Source organism: Microcaecilia unicolor, chromosome 7 (genome assembly GCF_901765095.1).
Source record: "Microcaecilia unicolor chromosome 7, aMicUni1.1, whole genome shotgun sequence".
NCBI lineage: Eukaryota > Metazoa > Chordata > Amphibia > Gymnophiona > Siphonopidae > Microcaecilia > Microcaecilia unicolor.
In genome coordinates, this window is record NC_044037.1 from 234,741,593 (window position 1) to 234,761,702 (window position 20,110).

Sequence of the window (20,110 nt, forward strand, 5' to 3'; positions counted from 1 at the left end):
CACCCCCTTGGTAGATCTCTTTGCATCTCGAGCCAACCACAAAGTCCCTCAGTTCTGTTCCAGGCTTCAGGCCCACGGCAGACTGGCATCGGATGCCTTCCTCCTGGACTGGGGAGAGGGTCTGCTGTATGCTTATCCTCCCATACCTCTGGTGGGGAAGACTTTGTTGAAGCTCAAGCAAGACCGAGGCACCATGATTCTGATTGCTCCTTTTTGGCTGAGTCAGATCTGGTTCCCTCTTCTTCTGGAGTTGTCCTCCGAAGAACCGTGGAGATTGGAGTGTTTTTCGACCCTCATCACACAGGACGAAGGGGCGCTTCTGCATCCCAACCTCCAGTCTCTGGCTCTCACGGCCTGGATGTTGAGAGCGTAGACTTTGCCTCTTTGGGTCTGTCAGAGGGTGTCTCCCGCATCTTGCTTGCTTCCAGGAAAGACTCCACTAAGAGGAGTTACTTCTTTCTATGGAGGAGGTTTGCCGTCTGGTGTGACAGCAAGGCCCTAGATCCTCGCTCTTGTCCTACACAGACCCTGCTTGAATACCTTCTGCACTTGTCTGAGTCTGGTCTCAAGACCAACTCTGTAAGGGTTCACCTTAGTGCAATCAGTGCATACCATTACCGTGTGGAAGGTAAGCCGATCTCAGGACAGCCTTTAGTTGTTCGCTTCATGAGAGGTTTGCTTTTGTCAAAGCCCCCTGTCAAACCTCCTACAGTGTCATGGGATCTCAATGTCGTTCTCACCCATCTGATGAAACCTCCTTTTGAGCCACTGAACTCCTGCCATCTGAAGTACTTGACCTGGAAGGTCATTTTCTTGGTGGCAGTTACTTCAGCTCGTAGAGTCAGTGAGCTTCAGGCCCTGGTAGCCCAGGCCCCTTACACCAAATTTCATCATAACAGAGTAGTCCTCCGCACTCACCCTAAGTTCTTGCCAAAGGTTGTGTCGGAATTCCATCTGAACCAGTCAATTGTCTTGCCAACATTCTTTCCCCGTCCTCATTCCTGCCCTGCTGAACTTCAGCTGCACACATTGGACTGCAAAAGAGCATTGGCCTTCTATCTGGAGCGGACACAGCCCAACAGACAGTCCTCCCAATTGTTTGTTTCTTTTTATCCCAACAGGAGGGGAGTGGCTGTGGGGAAACGCACCATATCCAATTGGCTAGCAGATTGCATTTCCTTCACTTACGCCCAGGCTGGGCTGACTCTTGAGGGTCATGTCACAGCTCACAATGTCAGAGCCATGGCTGCGTCAGTGGCCCACTTGAAGTCAGCCACTATTGAAGAGATCTGCAAAGCTGCGACGTGGTCATCTGTCCACACATTCACATCTCATTACTGCCTGCAGCAGGATACCCGACGCGACAGTCGGTTCGGGCAGTCAGTGCTTCAGAATCTGTTCGGGGTTTAGAATCCAACTCCACCCCCCTAGGCCCATGTTTATTCTGTTTCAGGCTGCACTCTCAGTTAGTTGGATAAATTGTTAGGTCAATCTCAGTTATGTCCTCGCCGTTGCGAGGCCCAATTGACCATGGTTGTTGTTTTGAGTGAGCCTGGGGGCTAGGGATACCCCATCAGTGAGAACAAGCAGCCTGCTTGTCCTCGGAGAAAGCGAATGCTACATACCTGTAGAAGGTATTCTCCGAGGACAGCAGGCTGATTGTTCTCACAAACCCGCCCGCCTCCCCTTTGGAGTTGTGTCTTCCCTTGTCTTTGTCTTGCTACATATGAGACTGACGAACACGAGCCGGTTCGGGCGGGAAGACGGCCGCGCATGGGCTAGCAAAGGCCTTTGCTAGTAAAGTTTCCGATTGGAGGGGCTGCTGTGGACGTCACCCATCAGTGAGAACAATCAGTCTGCTGTCCTCGGAGAATACCTTCTACAGGTATGTAGCATTCGCTTTATGTTCAGTGGAAAATAAATTTGTTGGCACAGGCTGCTTGCTATGTGAATATTCAATCACTTTCAAGATTGCTACCAAGTATTACATATTAAGTGCATTTGTTTTAATTCATTTATCCAATTCTTACATGCACATGGTTTTGCTTTTTAAACCCAAAGGTTTCCTATGATAACAATGTGCTTTTTTAAATTCATTTTTCTGTACAAGTTTTGCTTAAGTTGTCTTTATTTGAAATAAAAAACTTTAAAGCATATCTTGTTAACAAGGGACGGGGCTAGGTGGGGGCAGGGAGCCTCACTGAACTGGTCTAAATGTGGCCCTGCAAATGCTAAGACTGGCCCTGGGGACCAGTCTGCTAAAAAAAAAGCTGGCCCCTCCTACATCCCATTGTCTTGATTTTTTAAGTTTTTTCACTTGTGTGTTTTTTTTTTGTTTTGTTTGTTTGTTTTTCAAAAATGGCATGAAAAATTAAATGCATAGAGCACAAAACCTTGTTATAAACTGTACTTTCGAAAAAAAAAATTAATGTTTTGCGTTTTGTAAGTTGGTTACATTTGCTATTTGGATTTGGGACGTTTAGTGCAAAACATCCAAAGTCTGACTTAGATGTCATATCGAAAATGTCCCTCACAGTCTGCTAGACTGTTGGATAGAGTATGCTTGGCAATGGCATTCAAAGGCTTATTGGGATTTAAATCAATAAAACCAAAAGATGGGTGAAGTTTTTTAAGGGTTTTAGTGTGCTCCTAAGAAGAAGGCCAATGTCAGGAATTCAAATGATTAGGTTAACTAAAAAAGTGTATAATTTAATAATAAATAATACTTTGGTGTACTGCATGACTAATTGTATTTTACTGTATCTTCATATACAGGTTGCTACAGAAAGATAGTCGTAATGTAGAAGCTTTGCAAATGTTGGCCCTTTATTATCTGAGTAGGGAGGGAAATATACATGAGGTAAGATTTTCTTTTAACTTAATATAATTTTCTTAGCATTTGATGAGAAACCGAAAATTGATGTTTGTTAATTTATATATTTTCAATCCTGGTTTCAATTTTGTGTTTAGGGCTGAATTCATCCAGGACTCAAAACATTGTATGGCTCTGGCTAATAGCTGTTTTTGGCTAATAAAAATAATTGAGTATCTGAACATGACACAAAGTGCTGTTTATCTCAGAAAACTTGCATAAATCATCTTTATGTAGCCTTTTAAACCAGCTCCTGCTTTATGCTTCATGATACAAAATCAGTCTTATTAAAGATTAAAGACTGTGGAATGTTTAAGGTATGGAAAGGGCTGGGCGTGACTTATTTATGGAAAAGACTAGCCGTTGAGCCCGTAAAAACGGGCTAGTATAAGACGGGGGGGGGGGGGTTTGAAAGGCCCCTTCTCCTTGCCGCTACAAGGTCCCCCCCCCGCCGCTGAGCTCACCGCTGCCCCTCCGAGGTCACCGCTACGGCCCCCCCCCCCCGGAGTCGCCGCCACCCCTCCACCCGGGCCGGGCCCTCGCTTCGCTATTGAAACAGCGCGGGAAAGCAGCACACAGCTGCCCGGGTGGAGGGTGGGTGGCGGCGGCGACTCCGGGTGGGGGGAGTGGTGGCGGCTACCTTGGGGGGAGGAAGCGGTAGCGACGGTGGTTTCGTCCCTCCCCTTGCGCAGTAGAGACCCTCTCTGTCCCGGCCCCGTCATCACGTATTGACGCGGGGGTGGGACATAGAGGGTCTTTACTGCGCATTTGCGAAGGAGCTACATGGAGAATAAACTTTTATGTAACATTTATATCAATTAGGGCTCTACTGAATGTTTGTGTTCGATGTGGCCTTGAATACATTATTCGTATTCAACCAGTGATTTAAATTTGAATGTGAATAATCTGGGGTTCTACTGTACTAAATCCTACTGAAATGAACTTGAGCTCTGATGTGACGTTACTTCATTTGTTATTGGTTATGTTAAAGCTGAATGCCCATTATTTGCATTTGGCCAAATAATGTTTTTCATTATTTTTATTCAGCCAAATAGTAAAATATGCTAATTTATACAGCTCTAATATTAATGTAAAGAATACTTAATTTTAAAATGGCATTTGAAAATTTTGGCATTTTAGGCTATGATAAAATGCCAAAATTTAGATAAAAATACAAGGAGTTGTTGACAGGGTCAAAAATTTACATGAATTTGGAAATTATTTCAAAAGACTTATTTTGAAAGCCCAGATAAAATGTATTCCACACATTAAAACAGGTCGAAAGAAGGCTAAATGATGGCCAGTTTGATTTATGGCCAAAAGGGCATCTTTCAGAAAATGGAAAGCAGACCCTAATGAAGAAAATAGGGATAGGCACAAGCACTGGCAAGATAGATCTAAAAAAGTAATAATACAGGTGAAGAGAGACTTTGAAGAGTGGCTTGCTGCAGAGGCAAGAACTTATAATACTAACAATTTTTCAAGTACATCTGAAGCAAAAAGCTCTTGAGGGGAGTGGGTTGGAGCACTGGATGAGCCAAGGAGTAAAAGTAGTGCTTAGTGACAATAAGAAAATAGCAGAAAGAAATAAACAATTTTATTCCTCGTTCTTTACTGAGGGGGATGTTGGGGTCACACCCACATACTGGAAACCACCTTTGATAACGATCATTCTGAACTAAGGCACATCACTGTAAGTCTACAAGATATACAATAATAGATCAAACTGACAAACTCAAGCGCTACAAATCACCAGGACTGGATGGTAATTCACCCCAGAGTCCTGAAAGAACTGAAATATGAAATTGCTAACCTGTTACTATTAATCTGTAACATATAAATAAAAGTGGCTGCGGTACGTGAGGATTGGAGGGTATCCAACATAATACCAATTTTTAAAAATGGCTACGGGGTGATCTAGAAAATCATAGACTAGTGAGCTATGCAAAAAAAAAACCCCAACATTACCGACCATATGGAAATTTGTTAAAGAGAGTCAGCATGGATTCAACAAGGCAAGTCTTGAATTGCCAATTAATTAGATAATTTTGAAGATGCAAACAAACAATTGGCTCACAGTGAGCCAGCTGTTACAGTATATATGGCTTTTCAGAAAGTATTTGACAAGTCCATTATGAGAGCCTGCTTAGGAAATTAAAAGGGGTAAAGTACTTCTGTGCATGAAAGAGGATTGAGACTTGGGTGTGTGATGATCTTAATATGGCCAAACGGGTAAAAAAGGCGATAGCAATGACCAGAAGGAAAAAGGAGGTGATAGTGGTTTTTGTATAAGTCTCTGGTGAGATCACGTTTTAGAATACTGTGTACAGTTCTGGAGACTGCACCTTCAAAAATACGATGGAGTTGGCCTCAAGGCAGCTACCAAAATGCTCAGTGGTCTCCATCATAAAGCCCATGGGGAGACTTAAAGATCTCAGTATATATGCTTAGGAAGAAAGGCAGGGAGAGGGGAGATGGTAGAGGTTTTTTTAAATACCTACTGGCATATATGCTCTGGAATGAAGGGGCATACGATGATGGTGAAAGGGAGATAGACTCAGGAGTAATCTAAGGTACAGAAAAGGGTGACGAAAATGATAAAGGGGATGGGACGATTTCTTTATGAGGAAAGGCTAAAGTGGCTAGGGCTCTTCAGCTTGGAGAAAAGATGGCTGAGGGGAGATACGATCGAGGACTATAAAATATTGAGTGGAGTGGAACGGGTAGACGTGAATTGCTTGTTTACTCTTTTTAAAAGTACTAGGACTAGGGGGCACGCAATGAAGCTACAAAGTAATTAAACTCTGGAATTTGTTGCCAGAGAATGTAGTAAAAGCAGTTAATGGGGTTTTAAAAAAGGGTCTGGATGGCTTCCTAAAAGAAAAGTCCGTAGACCATTATTAAAATGGACTTGGGGAAAATCCACTGTTTATTTCTAGGATCAGCAGCATAAAATGTATTGTACTTTTTTGGGATCTTGCCAGGTACTTGTGACCTGGATTGGCCACTGTTGGAAATAGGATACTGGGCTTGATAGACCTTCGGTCTGTCCCAGGATAGCAATACTTATGGATCTGCATGGAATGAGAAAAATGGTTACAAAGAAACTGAAAGGGTTAGCCACAAAGGTTAGAACTTTAAATCAGGTGTGGACGTTGTTTAAAAATACCATCATGGAAGCCCAGACCAGATGTATTCCACATAATAACAAAGGTGGAAAGAACAGCAAATGACAGCCAGCAATGTTGAAAGAGACTATGAGAGTCAAAAGAGCATCCTTCAAAGAATGGAAAAAGGATCCGAATGAAGAAAATAACCAACATAAGCACTGTCAAGCTAGATGCAAAGCATTGATAAAGAAGGCTAAAAGAGAATATGAAGAAAAACATGCTATGGAGACAAGAGCTTGTAGTAACATCTTTTTCAGGTACATCAGAAGCAGAAAGCCTGTGAGGGAATCTGTGGGATCGTCAGATCTCGAAGGAGCAAAAGGGGCACTCAGGGAGGACGTCCATAGCAGAAAGATTGAATGAATTATTCAGTTTTTACAGAAGAAGATGTAAGAGATCTGCCTGTACTAGAAGTGGTTTTCAGGGCTGATGATGCGGAGGAACTGAAAGAAATCTCTGTAAACCTGGAAGATGTGCCGAGCCAAATTGACAAGTATCACCTGGACCAGATGGCATGTACCCAAGATACTGAAAGAGAGCAAACATGAAACTACTGATCTGTTGTTAAAATCATCCGTAGTACCTGAAGATTGGAGGGTGGCAAGTGCAACACTGATTGCTAAAAAGGGTTCCAGTGGTGATCCAGGAAATTACACACCAGTAAGCCCGACTTCAGTGCCGGGGAAAATATTGGAAACTATTATAAAGACCAAAATTACAGAACACATAGACAAGCATGGTTAAATGGGACAGAGTCAGCATGGGTTCATCCAAGGGAAGTCTTGCCTCACCAATTTGCTTCATTTCTTTGAAGGCGTAAATAAACTTGGATAAAGGTGAGCCGTTTGATATAGTATTTTTAGATTTTCAGATAGCTTTTGACAAAGTTCTTCATGAAAGACTCCTGAAACAAATGAAAAAGTCATGGGATAGGAGGCAATGTCCTTCTGTGGATTAGGAATTGGTTATTGGACAGAAAGCAGAGGGTAGGATTAAATGGCCATTTCTATCGGTGGAGGAGGGTGAATAGTGGATTACCGCAGGGATCTGAACTGGAACAGGTGCTAATTAACATATTTATAAATGATCTGGAAAATGGAACGATGAGTAAGATATTAAATTTACAGATGACACAAAACTATTCAAAATTGTGAAAACACATGCAGATTGTGAAAAATTGCAGGAAGACCTTAGGAAACTGGAAGACTGTGTATCCAAATGGCAGATGAGATTTATTGTGGACAGATGCGAAGTGATGCACATTGGGAAGAATAGTCAGAATCATAGTTACCTGATGCTATGGTCCACCTTAGGAGTCAGCACCCAAGAAAAGATCTAGGTGTCACTGGGCTGAAACCTTCTGCCCAGTGTGCGGCAGTGGCCAAAAAGGCAAACAGGATGCTAGGAATTAGTAGGAAAGGGATGCAAAATAAGATCAAGAATATTATAATGCCTCTGTATCACTCCATGGTGCAACCTCATCTTGAGTATTGCATTCAGTTCTGGTCACCGTATCTCCAAAAGATATAGCGGAATTAGAAAAGTTTCAAAGTAGAGCGACCCAGATGATAAAGGGGATGGAATGCCTTCTATATGAGGAAAGGCTAAAGAGGTTAGGGCTTGGAAAAGAGACAGCTGAGGGGGAGATAAGATTGAGATCTATAAAATCCTGAATGGTGTAGAATGGGTAAAAGTGAATCAATTTTTCACTTTTTTGAAAAATACTAAGACCAGGGAACACTCAATGAAATTACATGGAAATATTTTTAAAACAAATAGGAGGGAATATTTTTTCACTCAAAGAATAGTTAAGCTCTGGAACTAGCTGCCGGAGGATGTGGTAACAGCAGTTAGCATATCTGGTTTTAGAAAAGGTTTGTAGACGTTCCTGGAAGAAACATCCATAGTCTGTTATTGAGGTGGACATGGGGGAAGCCACTGTTTGCCCCGGGATTAGAGGTATGGAATGTTGCTACTAATTGGGTTTCTGCCAGGTACTTGTGACCTGGATTGGCCACTTTTGGAAGCAGGATACTGGGCTAGATGGACCATTGCTCTTACTTAGTATGGCTATTCTTAATTTTGTATTACTTTTTCTGTAGAGCCATATATATAAAAAGTGCTTTTAGGAAACAAATATTTCACAATTGCAGGTATTTAGTGATTATTTAAGGGTAGAGGTGTGTATTCATTTTTTTTTATGTTTAATCAAATGCCATTTATACACACAAGAAATGCATTTACATATACAAAGTAATGAAGCAAAACAAAAATTATGTATTGAAAATGCAGAAATAGGGGACACAAAACAGAATGAAACAAAAAAAATGAATGTTGTGCATATTCTGGTGATGGGAACAATGTGCTTGATATAAAGCCGTAAAGGGCCAAATGGGCACACTGATTTGCAGAATAGACACACCCAAATGTGTGAATAATGCCACAAATTGGGCTGTACCAGTGGGTGGAGCATGGGCATGTCATGGGCATTCTGCCTATCAATGTTCGCACCTTAGAGAATAATATCAGTTGTGCACGTTAGAAGGCAGACAGGCATGCAAGTTTATGCCTGCCATTGGCCTGGAGTAAGTTGTCGCAACTAAGGGCCCTTTTTACTAAGGTTTGCTAGTGTTTTTAGCGCATTATAACTGTGTAGACGCCCATAGGAGTATTATAGATATCTACACAATGCGAGCTAAAAGTACTAACATGTCTCTAGTGCAGCTCAATAAAGAGGGCCCTAAGTTTTGTTGCACCAAAGCAGCTTTGTGCTACTATTCTGCAACTGGTTAGGTGCACTTTAACACCATAGAAATTTTTAAATAAAGAAATAAAATTATTGAAGTGGCACTAAAAGCATTTCTGTCACACCAATATTTAGATTGCGGTTTATAAAATTGCCCCGATCGTGTCTACCCTTTCCTTCTCCTTTAATCTCAATGACATTAATGATTAGAAAAATGCTCTTGAACTAGATTGTAGGCATAAAATGTATGTAGTCTGTATTTTTATTTTAGGAAACATTTTAATTGTTAAGATCTGTTTCCTTTTTAGGCCGCAACAAAACTAGGAGACTTGATTAGTGCCTTAAGCCAGTTTGAGCCACAGAATGCTCATCTGTTCTACAAAATGGCATTAGCATTTAGCAGAATGGTGAGTATTTAAAATGTCAAAAAATATATGGTCAACAATAAAAGAAAACCCTTCAACCTTGAATAATATATCTATATAATAGAAAAGGCAAAGAAAATCATATTTATTTATTTGTTACATTTGTACCCCACATTTACCCACCTATTTGCAGGCTCAATATAGCTTACATAGTACCGTGAGGCGTTAGCCTCCTCCGGTGAAGAAACAAATACAAAGTGATGTAATTGCCAATAAGATAAATGTGTTACAGACACATTAGGGAATCGGGGAGGAGGGAGTTATATAGTGATCATAGTGTGTTCATTATAAGTTTTGGTTTCCTTGTGTTGCTGGGTTCAGGCATTTAAGTTGGGTCAGTAGGGTATGCCTTTTTGAACAGGTTGGTCTTTAGTGATTTCCGGAAGTTGAGGTGGTCGTAAGTTGTTTTTATGGCTTTTGGTAGTGCATTCCAGAGTTGTGTGCTTATATAGGAGAAGTTGGATCCATAAATTGATTTGTGCTTGAGTCCTTTGCAGCTAGGGTGGTGAAGTTTTCCCCTTAATTTATTCTTGAATATTGTGTGGAGATCAGAGCATAGTACCAAATCAAAACAATAGTACAAGTTATAAAAGAAAAGAAAAAATTCTGAATGAAGGTGCTTCCTTAGCGATTCACAGATCAGTCCAGGATGTGTGGTTTATGTCCGTTGATCAGCAGATGAAGCCACAGAAAGAAAGCAGTTTCCTGATTCACCCCTTAAGGGTACCATTCCTCCCTGGAACACTCAGTATTTCTCTGTCTCCAGCAGATGGATTTCAGGTTAACTGTGCACCTTCTGACTCAATAGAGTGACTTCTATTCCAGTTGAGGTTGGCGGTACCTTAAAGTTTGAGATCCACATTTCTGATGTGTCTACAGGCTTTATGCTTGGTGCTCTCTTCCCTCCGCCCACAGCCTCCTCTACATTAGTGTATTAGGCTTGGATTCTAGGCACAGAGATTCAACAAGCAGCAGGGAGAAGCCTTTTGCTGCTTAAAAGACATTGAAAGTACAGCATGGCTATGGCCCAGAACTCACTCAGAGTTCCTGCCTGTCAGAGCAGTGAGGGCAGGAAATCAACCATGAGTGTGCATGTACTCTAAAAGCTCTTGGTCTGATTGGAATTGTTTTTCTTGATGGAAGGCTCTTTAATGCCAGACCATTCTGCCTGTTTATTATTTAATTTCTTTATTAGTTTTCTTATAACATTCAAACGTGAATTAGTTATCAGAAATATCTGAATTTAACATATAAAAGAAAAAAATAATATAGCAAATCGCCAGGAAATTCTGCAAAAAACTTTTTTGACCACAACATATGGATCCAAGATGAAAGTAAAATAAAATTCAGCAATTACATTCTATTATTAGAGGAGAGAGCATACCAACAATACAATCAGACAGCAGCATTATTCTGGTTAGCTTCTACCGGGGGGTTTCTCATCCTTTCTTTACTTATTACAAATTCTTGAAGTTTCTTGGGGTCGGTGAATAGGAAATTATTATTTTCATAACTTATCAAACATTTACTAGGAAATTTAACAAAGAAGGTTGCCCCTAGGGCTACCACTCTTGGTTTAAACACCAAGAGCTCCTTCCTTCTCATTTGGGTTTCTTTGGACAAATCTGGAAATATATTTATCATAGCACCCATGAAAACATCTTTCATATGTTGAAAATATAATTTCAAAACATTGATTTTGTCTAATTCAAAAACAAAAGATACAAGCAGAGTTGCTCTTTCAGATTCCACTGATGTCTCTAGAATTTCGGTAACATTTAAATCTTCTCTAAGCATTTGAACATTTGTTCTCATATTTCTTTTTATATAATATGCTTTTGCAACCGGTGGAAAATTGTCTTTTGTAAATCCCAGGATATCATGAAAATATTTCTTTAAGAGTTCCATCGGGGAAATAAAAGTTGAAACAGGAAAATTAAGAAATCTCAGATTATTTTTTCTAAGTTGATTTTCAAATGATTCCATTTTCTTTCCAGTCACGTTTTTTTCCTTTATCAGTGCTGCCATTACTTCCTTAGCTGTTTTCATCTCACATTCTAATCTTTTAAAGTCACTCTTTTGTTCTTCCACTTTATTAGACACCTGTTGCAAATTATTTTTAAGTTCTAATGTCTCTCCTCGAAGGGATTCAGAAATTTTCACCAAAGATGAGTTCACCCCCTGTATGGCATCCCAAAGAGTGTCTAATGTGACTAAGGCAGGTCTTACCGAGCCACAAATTCCCCCGGAAACTCTTCCTCTGGGCTGAACAGGCGTTGAGGTATTCCTCGTCGCTCCATCCGATATCTCTCCAGCAGAAAGTACGGTGAGAGGGCCTCCTCCGAGCACCTGGACGGGTGAGCCCACGCCGGACGCCTCCAAGTGTTCGCTAACCAACAAACCGTTGTTTCCGGGTTGTGGCGGGGTCATGCCTTGCGGGGGAGGACTCAAGGTAGCTCCCTCCGTGCTGCTGCTCGCGGCTATTTGCCTGATTTCCCCTGAAGTATTCGCTGGAATGCCCGACATCAGGACTCCATATTGTTCCAAGGTAGGTTGGCGTGTGGGGGGGAAATTTCCAATCGGACCCGAGGGGGCTGGGGTGCCGATTTTTCCCTTTCTTTTCCCCATCTCCTGGGGACGCACCAAACAGCCAGCTCAAACTTGGAGTTCAGGAGCACTCACGATGTACGTCAGCTCGCAAGCGCCATCTTGGGATTCTGCCTGTTTATATATGGGAGAGTGGCATCAAGGTTTAAAAAGGCATTTATGACTTTTATATTTCATATTCTTTGTGGGGATAATATGTTTCTCTTTTTGGATGTTAGTGCTGTTTCTGGACCATGGCCGACACTGGTTTGCTTGGATTGAATTGAGGACAGCAGGGCTTCTCTGTCCTTCATGCCCTTTTTAACAGCCCCCTTCACTCCAAGGCAGTCGCTGGATAGGCACTGGATCTTATTTGCATGGCATAGCAAAACAAAAACAAAAAATACAAACAGTGCATATTTAGCTCTGGAGCAGTTTTCTATCAGAGTTTTCAACTGAGCTTTCTCATTTCTTCTTTTTATGGCATTCCCATTGCATCATTACAGTATCTGAGGTATTTTTCATCAGGAACTGGTTCAATTTGCATTGAATACTGTGAAACCTGTACTTATTCTTCTTTCACCTGAACTTGCTGGTTCCTTCCAGAGGTCTACTGTCCGTTAGAAGAAGTTGACTTTCTATACTGTCTTCCCTTTATTAAAAACAAACAAAAAAAACAATCCCTCGTGTTCAGCAGACATTTCAAGTTTTAGCTATGTTGCTTTGAAGGAAATTTATTTGCCAAATTTAGGGCCCTGTTTACTAAGCTGCACTATAGGCGTGATAGAGTTTTTATCGCACACTAAAAGTTAGCATGCGCTAACACTAGAGACACCCATAGGAATATATGAGTATCTCTAGCGTTTAGCGTGCGCTAAAAACACTAGAGCACATTAGTAAACAGGGCTCATAGTTAGGGTAAAGGATCATGGTACTGCTTTTCTGTGGTACAACCATTCCATTCATAGCTTGTGTTCAGCCATATGTCCATATGGATTCATTGCGGATTACAAGAAGAGGAACATCTCAATCAGATGGAATTACAGGATCACAATCAAAAAAATATTTAAAAACATATCACGTCTCAGACTAAATATCTGAATATATATATAAAAGCCTTCAAGCATTTTCTAAATAACAGATAAGAAAAAGTAGACTTAATCTGGCCATTCCATACCTTCACAGCTAGATATTTATAAGTAGTAGTCAGATAAGTCTTCAGTCTTACACCTCTAGGATTCGGAAACATTAAGATGTAAGAGTAAGTTTGTTTGCTGATGATGTTTTGTTGTACTTAGCCCCCATTACTACTTTGTCTAATTTGCGCTCTGTGTTGCAGGCCTACTCTCGGGTCTCGGGTTTTAAAGTGAACGGGAGTAAAGCTGAGGCCCTTAACCTGACTATAGGAAGCCCCACTTTACTACAACTACAGCAATATTTCCCATTTCGATGGGTGGGGGGGGGGGGGGGGGGGCTACGATATCTAGGAGTATGGTTGAAATACGATTGCTCTCAATTATTTGCTACTAATTACCCAAAGTTGTTTTTGGCTATAAAAACTGATTGCTGGAAGCATCAGAACCTGTCTTGGTTTGATCATATCTCCACCATTAAAATGAATGTGTTACCCAGATTGCTGTACTTGTTTCAAGTATTACCAGTGAAGGTTCCCTGTCAGATTATCTCTTCGTTTCAGTGGGTTTTGACTAAATTTATTTGGGGAGGTAAGAAGCCCAGACTTTCCCGTCAAGCTCTTTTTTGGGATGGTGCCAGTGGGGGACTGGGGGTTCAAGATCTATGGAACTACTACTGAGTAGCTCAAGGGTATTCTGCGATCGAATAGTTTCAAAACAATCTTTCTAAATTATGGGTACAAACTGAACAAGATCAGGTGGGGCCGGTGCTTTTGAAATAGCTGTTATGGCTTCCCTGTAGACATAGATTTTTGTAGCCGGGCACTTCCCCTATAACTTTGCATACTTTTCAGGTCTGGGATTCCCTAAGTCCAGTACTGGACTTTCAGTTTTCTCACTACACTTCCATTTGCTATAATCCTGAATTCCCACTGGGAATGGTTCCTTTGACCTATAGACTGGGAGCAACATGGATTAACCAGATGGGGGTCAACTCTAAAATGAGGATACCTTGATCGCTTTCCAGACTCTGCCTAAGGGTTTTTGCCTTACCCCAGTCCCATTATTACGCTTTTGTTCAGTTGGTTAATTTGCTGTCCTCTACCCGTTTTAAATCTAGGCTTACGGGGGACTATACCTTTTTGGAAGATACCTATGAGGATTTTAGATCTACAAAAGTTTTGGTGAGTATGCTGTACGGATATCTACGGGATCTTAGGGTCCCTTAAAAGAGACATAGAGTTCAATGGGAATGTGAACTAGGTTTTATGTGTACATCGGAGGAGTGGGATTATATTGAAAAGTCCCTGGTAAAGATAGCAATTGCCTCTAACATTTCTGAGGACAATGTTAAAATTATTTATCACTGATATCTTACCCCCAGACTGTCTCCATCGTTGATTTCCTCAGACTTCTGTATTATGCTGGAGAGGATGTGGAGCTCAGGGTACTGTGGGTCACATTTGTTGGTCCTGCCTGAAGTAGTTGCCTTTTGGAAATCCATCCGCTTTCAAATTATGTGTATAACTGCACTGAGGGTTCCTTGGGACCCAGGAATTTTCTTCTTGAACAGTGCGATCCCAGGATTTAGGAAACTTCAGACCTTGTTGGTATGCCACTTGCTAAATGCGGCTAAGCTCACCTTGGCGGCTGCTTTGAAGACACAGGGAGACCCACCTCTGACTAAGTGGAAATCTTGACTTTACACTGTATATAAATTGGAAAAACTAGAGGAAGTGACGTCACGGTCTGAGATGGCTGCTTGATCGTGTGGCTCCGCTGGGGCTGATGTTTTATTGAGCAAATTTCACTATCTAAGCAGGCTATTTGAGCACGGAAAAGGCAGGGGAGTGACAATCCCAGGTTATGCCACCAAAAAAAGCCTTGGAACGGTTCCGCTTCACACCGGAGAGGTGCAAAAAATCGAAAGAAGAGAGAAAGAAAGATGGCGTTTCTGCAGGCTAATCCAGAAATAGGAAGGCCCTCTGATGGCACGGAGGAAGCTGCTAACATCACAAAAGCGGATGTGGTGGGCTGGTTTCAAGATTTAAAAGCGGACTTTGTGGGGATCAGGAAAGATGTGCAAAACACCATAAAAAATATTAGGGCTGAAATTCATGATCTGGGGTCCCGCGTTGGCAAGATGGAGGAGGGGATGACGACCCTCAAATCGAATGTGGAAAAGCTCTGAGGGAAAGCGATTGCGGATCAGGAGGAGCTGCAACAGCCAGTTGGAGGACCTGAAAAACAGGTCGCGTTGCAATAATTTGCGATTTAAAGGTATCCCAGAGTTGGACATTTTCAGTACCTGTGAAGCTGTAATATGAGAATTGTGTCTGTACGTATTGACTCCGGGAGACCGGGCCCAACAACCAGACATACGCATTCAACGGGCGCATCGGGCTGCAGGCCCACGGAGAGACTCTAACCCGAAGGATGTCGTGGTGTGCTTTTTGGATTACCTCACTAAGGAAAAGATTTTGAATCTGGCCCTTGTACAACAAGAAATACTTTGGAAAAATTATAAGATCGGGGTGTACCAGGATTTGGCACGCACCATATTGCAGAAACGTGGCACGTTTCGAGAAGTCACAGGATTTATGCGCTCAAAGAGGATCCGGTACAGATGGCGTTTCCCGTTTGCAATGTGGATTACGGTGGACGGGAAGTTGCGCAGAGTCAAGACATCGGATGAAGCATGGTCGGCGTTGCGGGCTATGGGGTGTCCTGATTTGCCGGTGCAGACGCAGGGACCAATGGAGTTCACTGAGCCTAGAAAAGATTCAGCATGGCAGTTGGTGGTGGAGTGCCAACAAGCAGACTTCATGAGGACCTAGTCTGCCGTGTGCTGAGGGAGTAACATCCAGCTGAGACACTTGACTGTGGTGACAAAGCGCAGGACTTGATGCTTGAATATGGACATTTTGCAGATAAGCATGACTGTTGAAAAGGGGCTTATACTAGGGGCTAGAAAGGGATAGAGTGGGACAAAGGGGGATGATATTGGGTCTGGGTTGGTTACTGTATATGCAGGAGGGGGGAGTGTGGGGCAGGTTGGTGGGAGGGCTTGAAATTGTGGGGTGGTGCTTAGGGTGCAGGCAGGGGACTTTTGAAAGTGGAAGGAGCGGAGGACATTGATTTGAGGAGGTGGAATTAGATATAGTTGCAAACGGTCTGAGCCTCTGGGAGAGTGAGTTCGTTCCTCCGAGCGTGGCTGATTGACTGCAACAGGGATCAGCACAGGAGATGGGGGGGAAAGGGAGGATAGGGTGGGGACAGGGATACTCTGAAATATGGGGGACTGGGTCAGGGATTAGGGGCGCAACAGGGGTGCGCGGGGGGCATGTGCTGGGGTCTGGGGAGAGAGGGGTGAGGGTCGGGTTAGACTTTAGTGGTGGGGACCTGGAATGTAAATGGGCTCAATAATCAAGGGAAACCTAGTCGAGTTTTTAAAGAGCTGAGTAAATTGAAGTAGGACATGACGATGCTACAAGAAACACACTTAAGGCCGAGAGACACCCATATGCTGCGGTGTAGATCTTTTAGCAGGGCTTTTTTTGAGGGGGTACTTGGGGGTACTGAGTACCGGCATCTTTTCCAATGTCTGCTAAAATTGACCCATGGACTCCAAGTTTTAATGAAAAAACTCAGGCTCTACACACCAATTCTGCCTTGTCATATATTATGTGACTGGTTGCAGGGGGCCTGGCTATTGTGGGATGAGTCCCTCAGTGATTACCCCACCCCTGAAGAGTTACCTAGCATTTGAGTACCGGCATCTTTTTTGCTAGAATAAACACACTGCCTTTTAGAGATGTAGTAGTGCATCAGGGAGAGGGAGCTAAGAGGGTAGGGGTGTGGCGATAATAGTGTGACAAAACTGTGGTTTGGTAATAACGAAGGAGTTTCGGGACTCTAGTGGTCGATGTCTGGGCCTTAGGGGGTTGCTGCAGGGTAGGGAGATCACGCTGATCAATATATATGCACCAAATTGGGGTCAAAAGCAATTTTTTCACACTTTGTTGGGTGAAATTTAAGGGTTTATTAAGGGTCAGGTGGTAGTAGGGGGAGATTTCGACATTGCCCCAGATGCACGATTGGACCACTTATCGGGGGGAGGGCAAATTGGTGGCCCTGGACGTAAGGCGCTGCTGCAATTCTTGAAAGAGCTTGAGGTAGTAGATTGTTGGAGACTGCTGAATGGGATACAGAGGATTTACACTTTTTATTCTCATGCAGCACAGTCATACACTCGTTTAGATAGCCTGTGGGTACATTGAAATAGCTGGCCTATGGTGGATGTGGCTGAAATAGAGGCAATCCAGGTTCAGACTACTTGGAGATGAAAAAGTTCAGGAGGAGATTAAGGGGGCCATACAAGAATTCTATCATTTCAATGACAATGGTGAGGTTCCAGATAAGATACTATCCTGCTTATAATCGAAAGAGAAAAACGCCTATATTGCGACCCAAATCGGGAGATGGGCGTTTTTCTGGCAAAGGTGGCCAAATCGGTATAATCGAAAGCCAATTTTGGGCGTTTCCAACTGCACCCCGTCGCGGAAACGAATAAAGTTGATGGGGGCGTGTCGGAGGCAGGACTGGGGCGTGTTTAGCAGCCGAGGAGAGATGGGCATCTTTAGCTGATAATCGAAAAAAAAGGGCGTTTTTACCGCGATTTTGGGTCACTTTTTTGGACCCTTTTTTTTCACGAACAAGTCCCAAAAAAGTGCTTCAACTGACCAGATGACCACTGGAGGGAATCGAGGATGACCCCACCAAAAAAAACCCCACTTTACAAACTTTTTTTCCAGCCTGTATGCCACCCTCAAATGCTGTACCCACCTCCATGACAGCAGAATATGTTCAATCCTCTCACAGCCTTTCCCTGGGTCAGATGTGGCTCTCTGGTGCACTACAGGGTCACATCAGCATTGCATTGTGGTGGGTGTAGGGTATTGGGCTCCGTGATTTCATTAGCTTGTGTTACAGTCTCATGATGTTGCTAGTTGGTAGGCTCTTCTCCCATGGTGCTTTTCCCCCTGCCTGCTGGGTCAGAGTGTGCCCTGTTGTGTTTCCGGTAGTCCATGAGGTAGTGGCCATTTTTGTTAGCCAGTTTTAGATCCCTTCCATGTGTTAGCCATGTTAGAGAACTTAGTTCTTACCTTGAGTGTGGCTGAAAGAGGGCATTGTACAGCATTCTGCCAGCTCTGACCTGCTAATCTCACTACCAGGGAGACTCGTTGCCAGTGGTGGGGCACAACCTCTGATCTGCAGTTAACTGTGAGTAAGCGTGCTTATTCCAATAAAGGACGTTTTCGGAGAGATTAGTCTTCAGGTGTAAACTGGTGAGCCAATGTTATACAGCAGTAACAAGTCCTAGAGGCCTGCGTGTATGCAGGTCCCTGGAGCACTTTTAGTGGGTACCGCAATGCACTTCAGCCAGGTGGACCCAGGCCCATCCCCCCCTACCTGTAACACTTGTACTGGTAAATGGGAGGCCTCCAAAACCCACTGTACCCACATGTAGGTGCCCCTTCACCCCTAAGAGTTGTACATTTGTGGGTAGTGGGTTTTGGGGGAGGGGGGTTGGGAGCTCAGCACCCGTGGTAAGGGAGCTATGCATGTGGGAGCTTTTTCTGAAGTCCACCGCACTGACCTAGGGTGCCCAGTTGGTGTCCTGGCATATCAGGGGGGCCGAGTGTACTACGAATCGTGGCCCCTCCCACGACCAAATGGCTCGGATTAGGACGTTTTTGAGCTGGGCGTTTTTAGTTTCCATTATCGCTAAAAAAACAAACGCCCAGCTCAAAAACATCAATTTTTTCGAAAATACGGTTGAGCCCGCCCCTTCACGGACCCGTTCTCAGAGATAAACGCCCATGGAGATAGGCGTTTCTGTTCGATTATGCCCCTCTATGGGATGCAATGAAAGCAGTGGTGAGAGGAGTCTTGATTAAATGGGGGGGGGGGGGGGGGCGCGGAAAAAAAAGAGAACGAGGACAGCAGTTGTTGGAGTTGTGCACCCGCCTGGTCTATTTAGAAAAAGCACATAAACGTAACCCCACATTAAAACTTTGGGAGGAGCTTAAAAAAGTAAGGGGAGCGTTAGAGCAACTGTAAATGGTAGACATTCACTACATGAGAACTAAGCTTAAACAGCAGAATTTCAAATTTGAAAACAAATCAAGCGCCGTATTGGCTCGTCTGTTACAGATCAGACGAACCAAAGCTCTTATAAAAAAAATGAGGGATGGAAGGGGAGGTTGGCATTATACAGACACCGAAATAGCTCGGAGCTTTGTTACATATTATCAGGAATTTTACAGGACCCAGAGGGCGAATCAGATGTTGGGCTATCCCAATATCTGGATCAGATACAGTTAAAATGTCTGAGTGATTCGGAAAAGGCCCAATTGGGGGAACCTATTCTACTGGGGGAAGTGCAAGGGGTCATCAAGAGTCTCCCGAATGGGAAAGCCCCCGGACTAGATGGATATACAGCAAGGTTCTATAAATGTTTTGTAGGAGAGCTAGAGCCTCAGTTAACACGGATGGGCAATGGAGTGTTAGAGGGTAATGGACTGCCGAGATCTATGTCAGAGGCAGGGATCTCGGTGCTGCCTAAACCGGGTAAAGACCCCACAATTTGTGGTTCATATAGACCCATCTCGTTGTTAAACCTAGATGCAAAGATATTGGCTAAAATTCTAGCCAATAGGTTGAGTAGGGTCTTACAGAAATTGATACATGTAGACCAATCTGGGTTTATTACAGCGAGGCAGGTGGGAGACAACATTAGACATACTCTACACTTGTTGTGGGAGGCACAGAGGACACAACCAGGGGTGGCATTGTTGGCTATTGACACAGAAAAGGCTTCTGATAGAGTGAATTGGGGGTTTTTGAGGGAGGTCATGAATCGTATGGGTATTGGAGGCAACTTTAGTAGGTGGTTGGCGGCTCTATATGTGGACCTGAAAGCTTGTCTCCATATTAATGGCAATTATACCCCATTCTTCCCAATTGGTAGAGGGACTAGGCAGGGCTGTCCTCTGTCACCACTTCTATTTGCCATTTATATAGAACCCTTGTCGGAACTGGTGCATAATCACCCTGATATTTGGGGTATTATGGTGGGGAAGAGGGAGCATGCATAGCTCTGTTTGCTGATGACT

At 43.2% G+C, this 20,110-nt stretch overlaps 1 protein-coding gene across 1 annotated transcript in view; it reads left to right on the forward strand.

The window, feature by feature from the left end:
• The window catches only part of TTC21B (tetratricopeptide repeat domain 21B), a 220,258-nt gene that overhangs the window by 29,742 nt on the left and 170,406 nt on the right, over window positions 1–20,110 (forward strand). Inside the window, 2 exon segments of the mRNA XM_030209686.1 lie at window positions 2,776–2,860; window positions 9,097–9,195. Of these exon segments, the coding sequence (XP_030065546.1) occupies window positions 2,776–2,860; window positions 9,097–9,195 (184 nt within the window).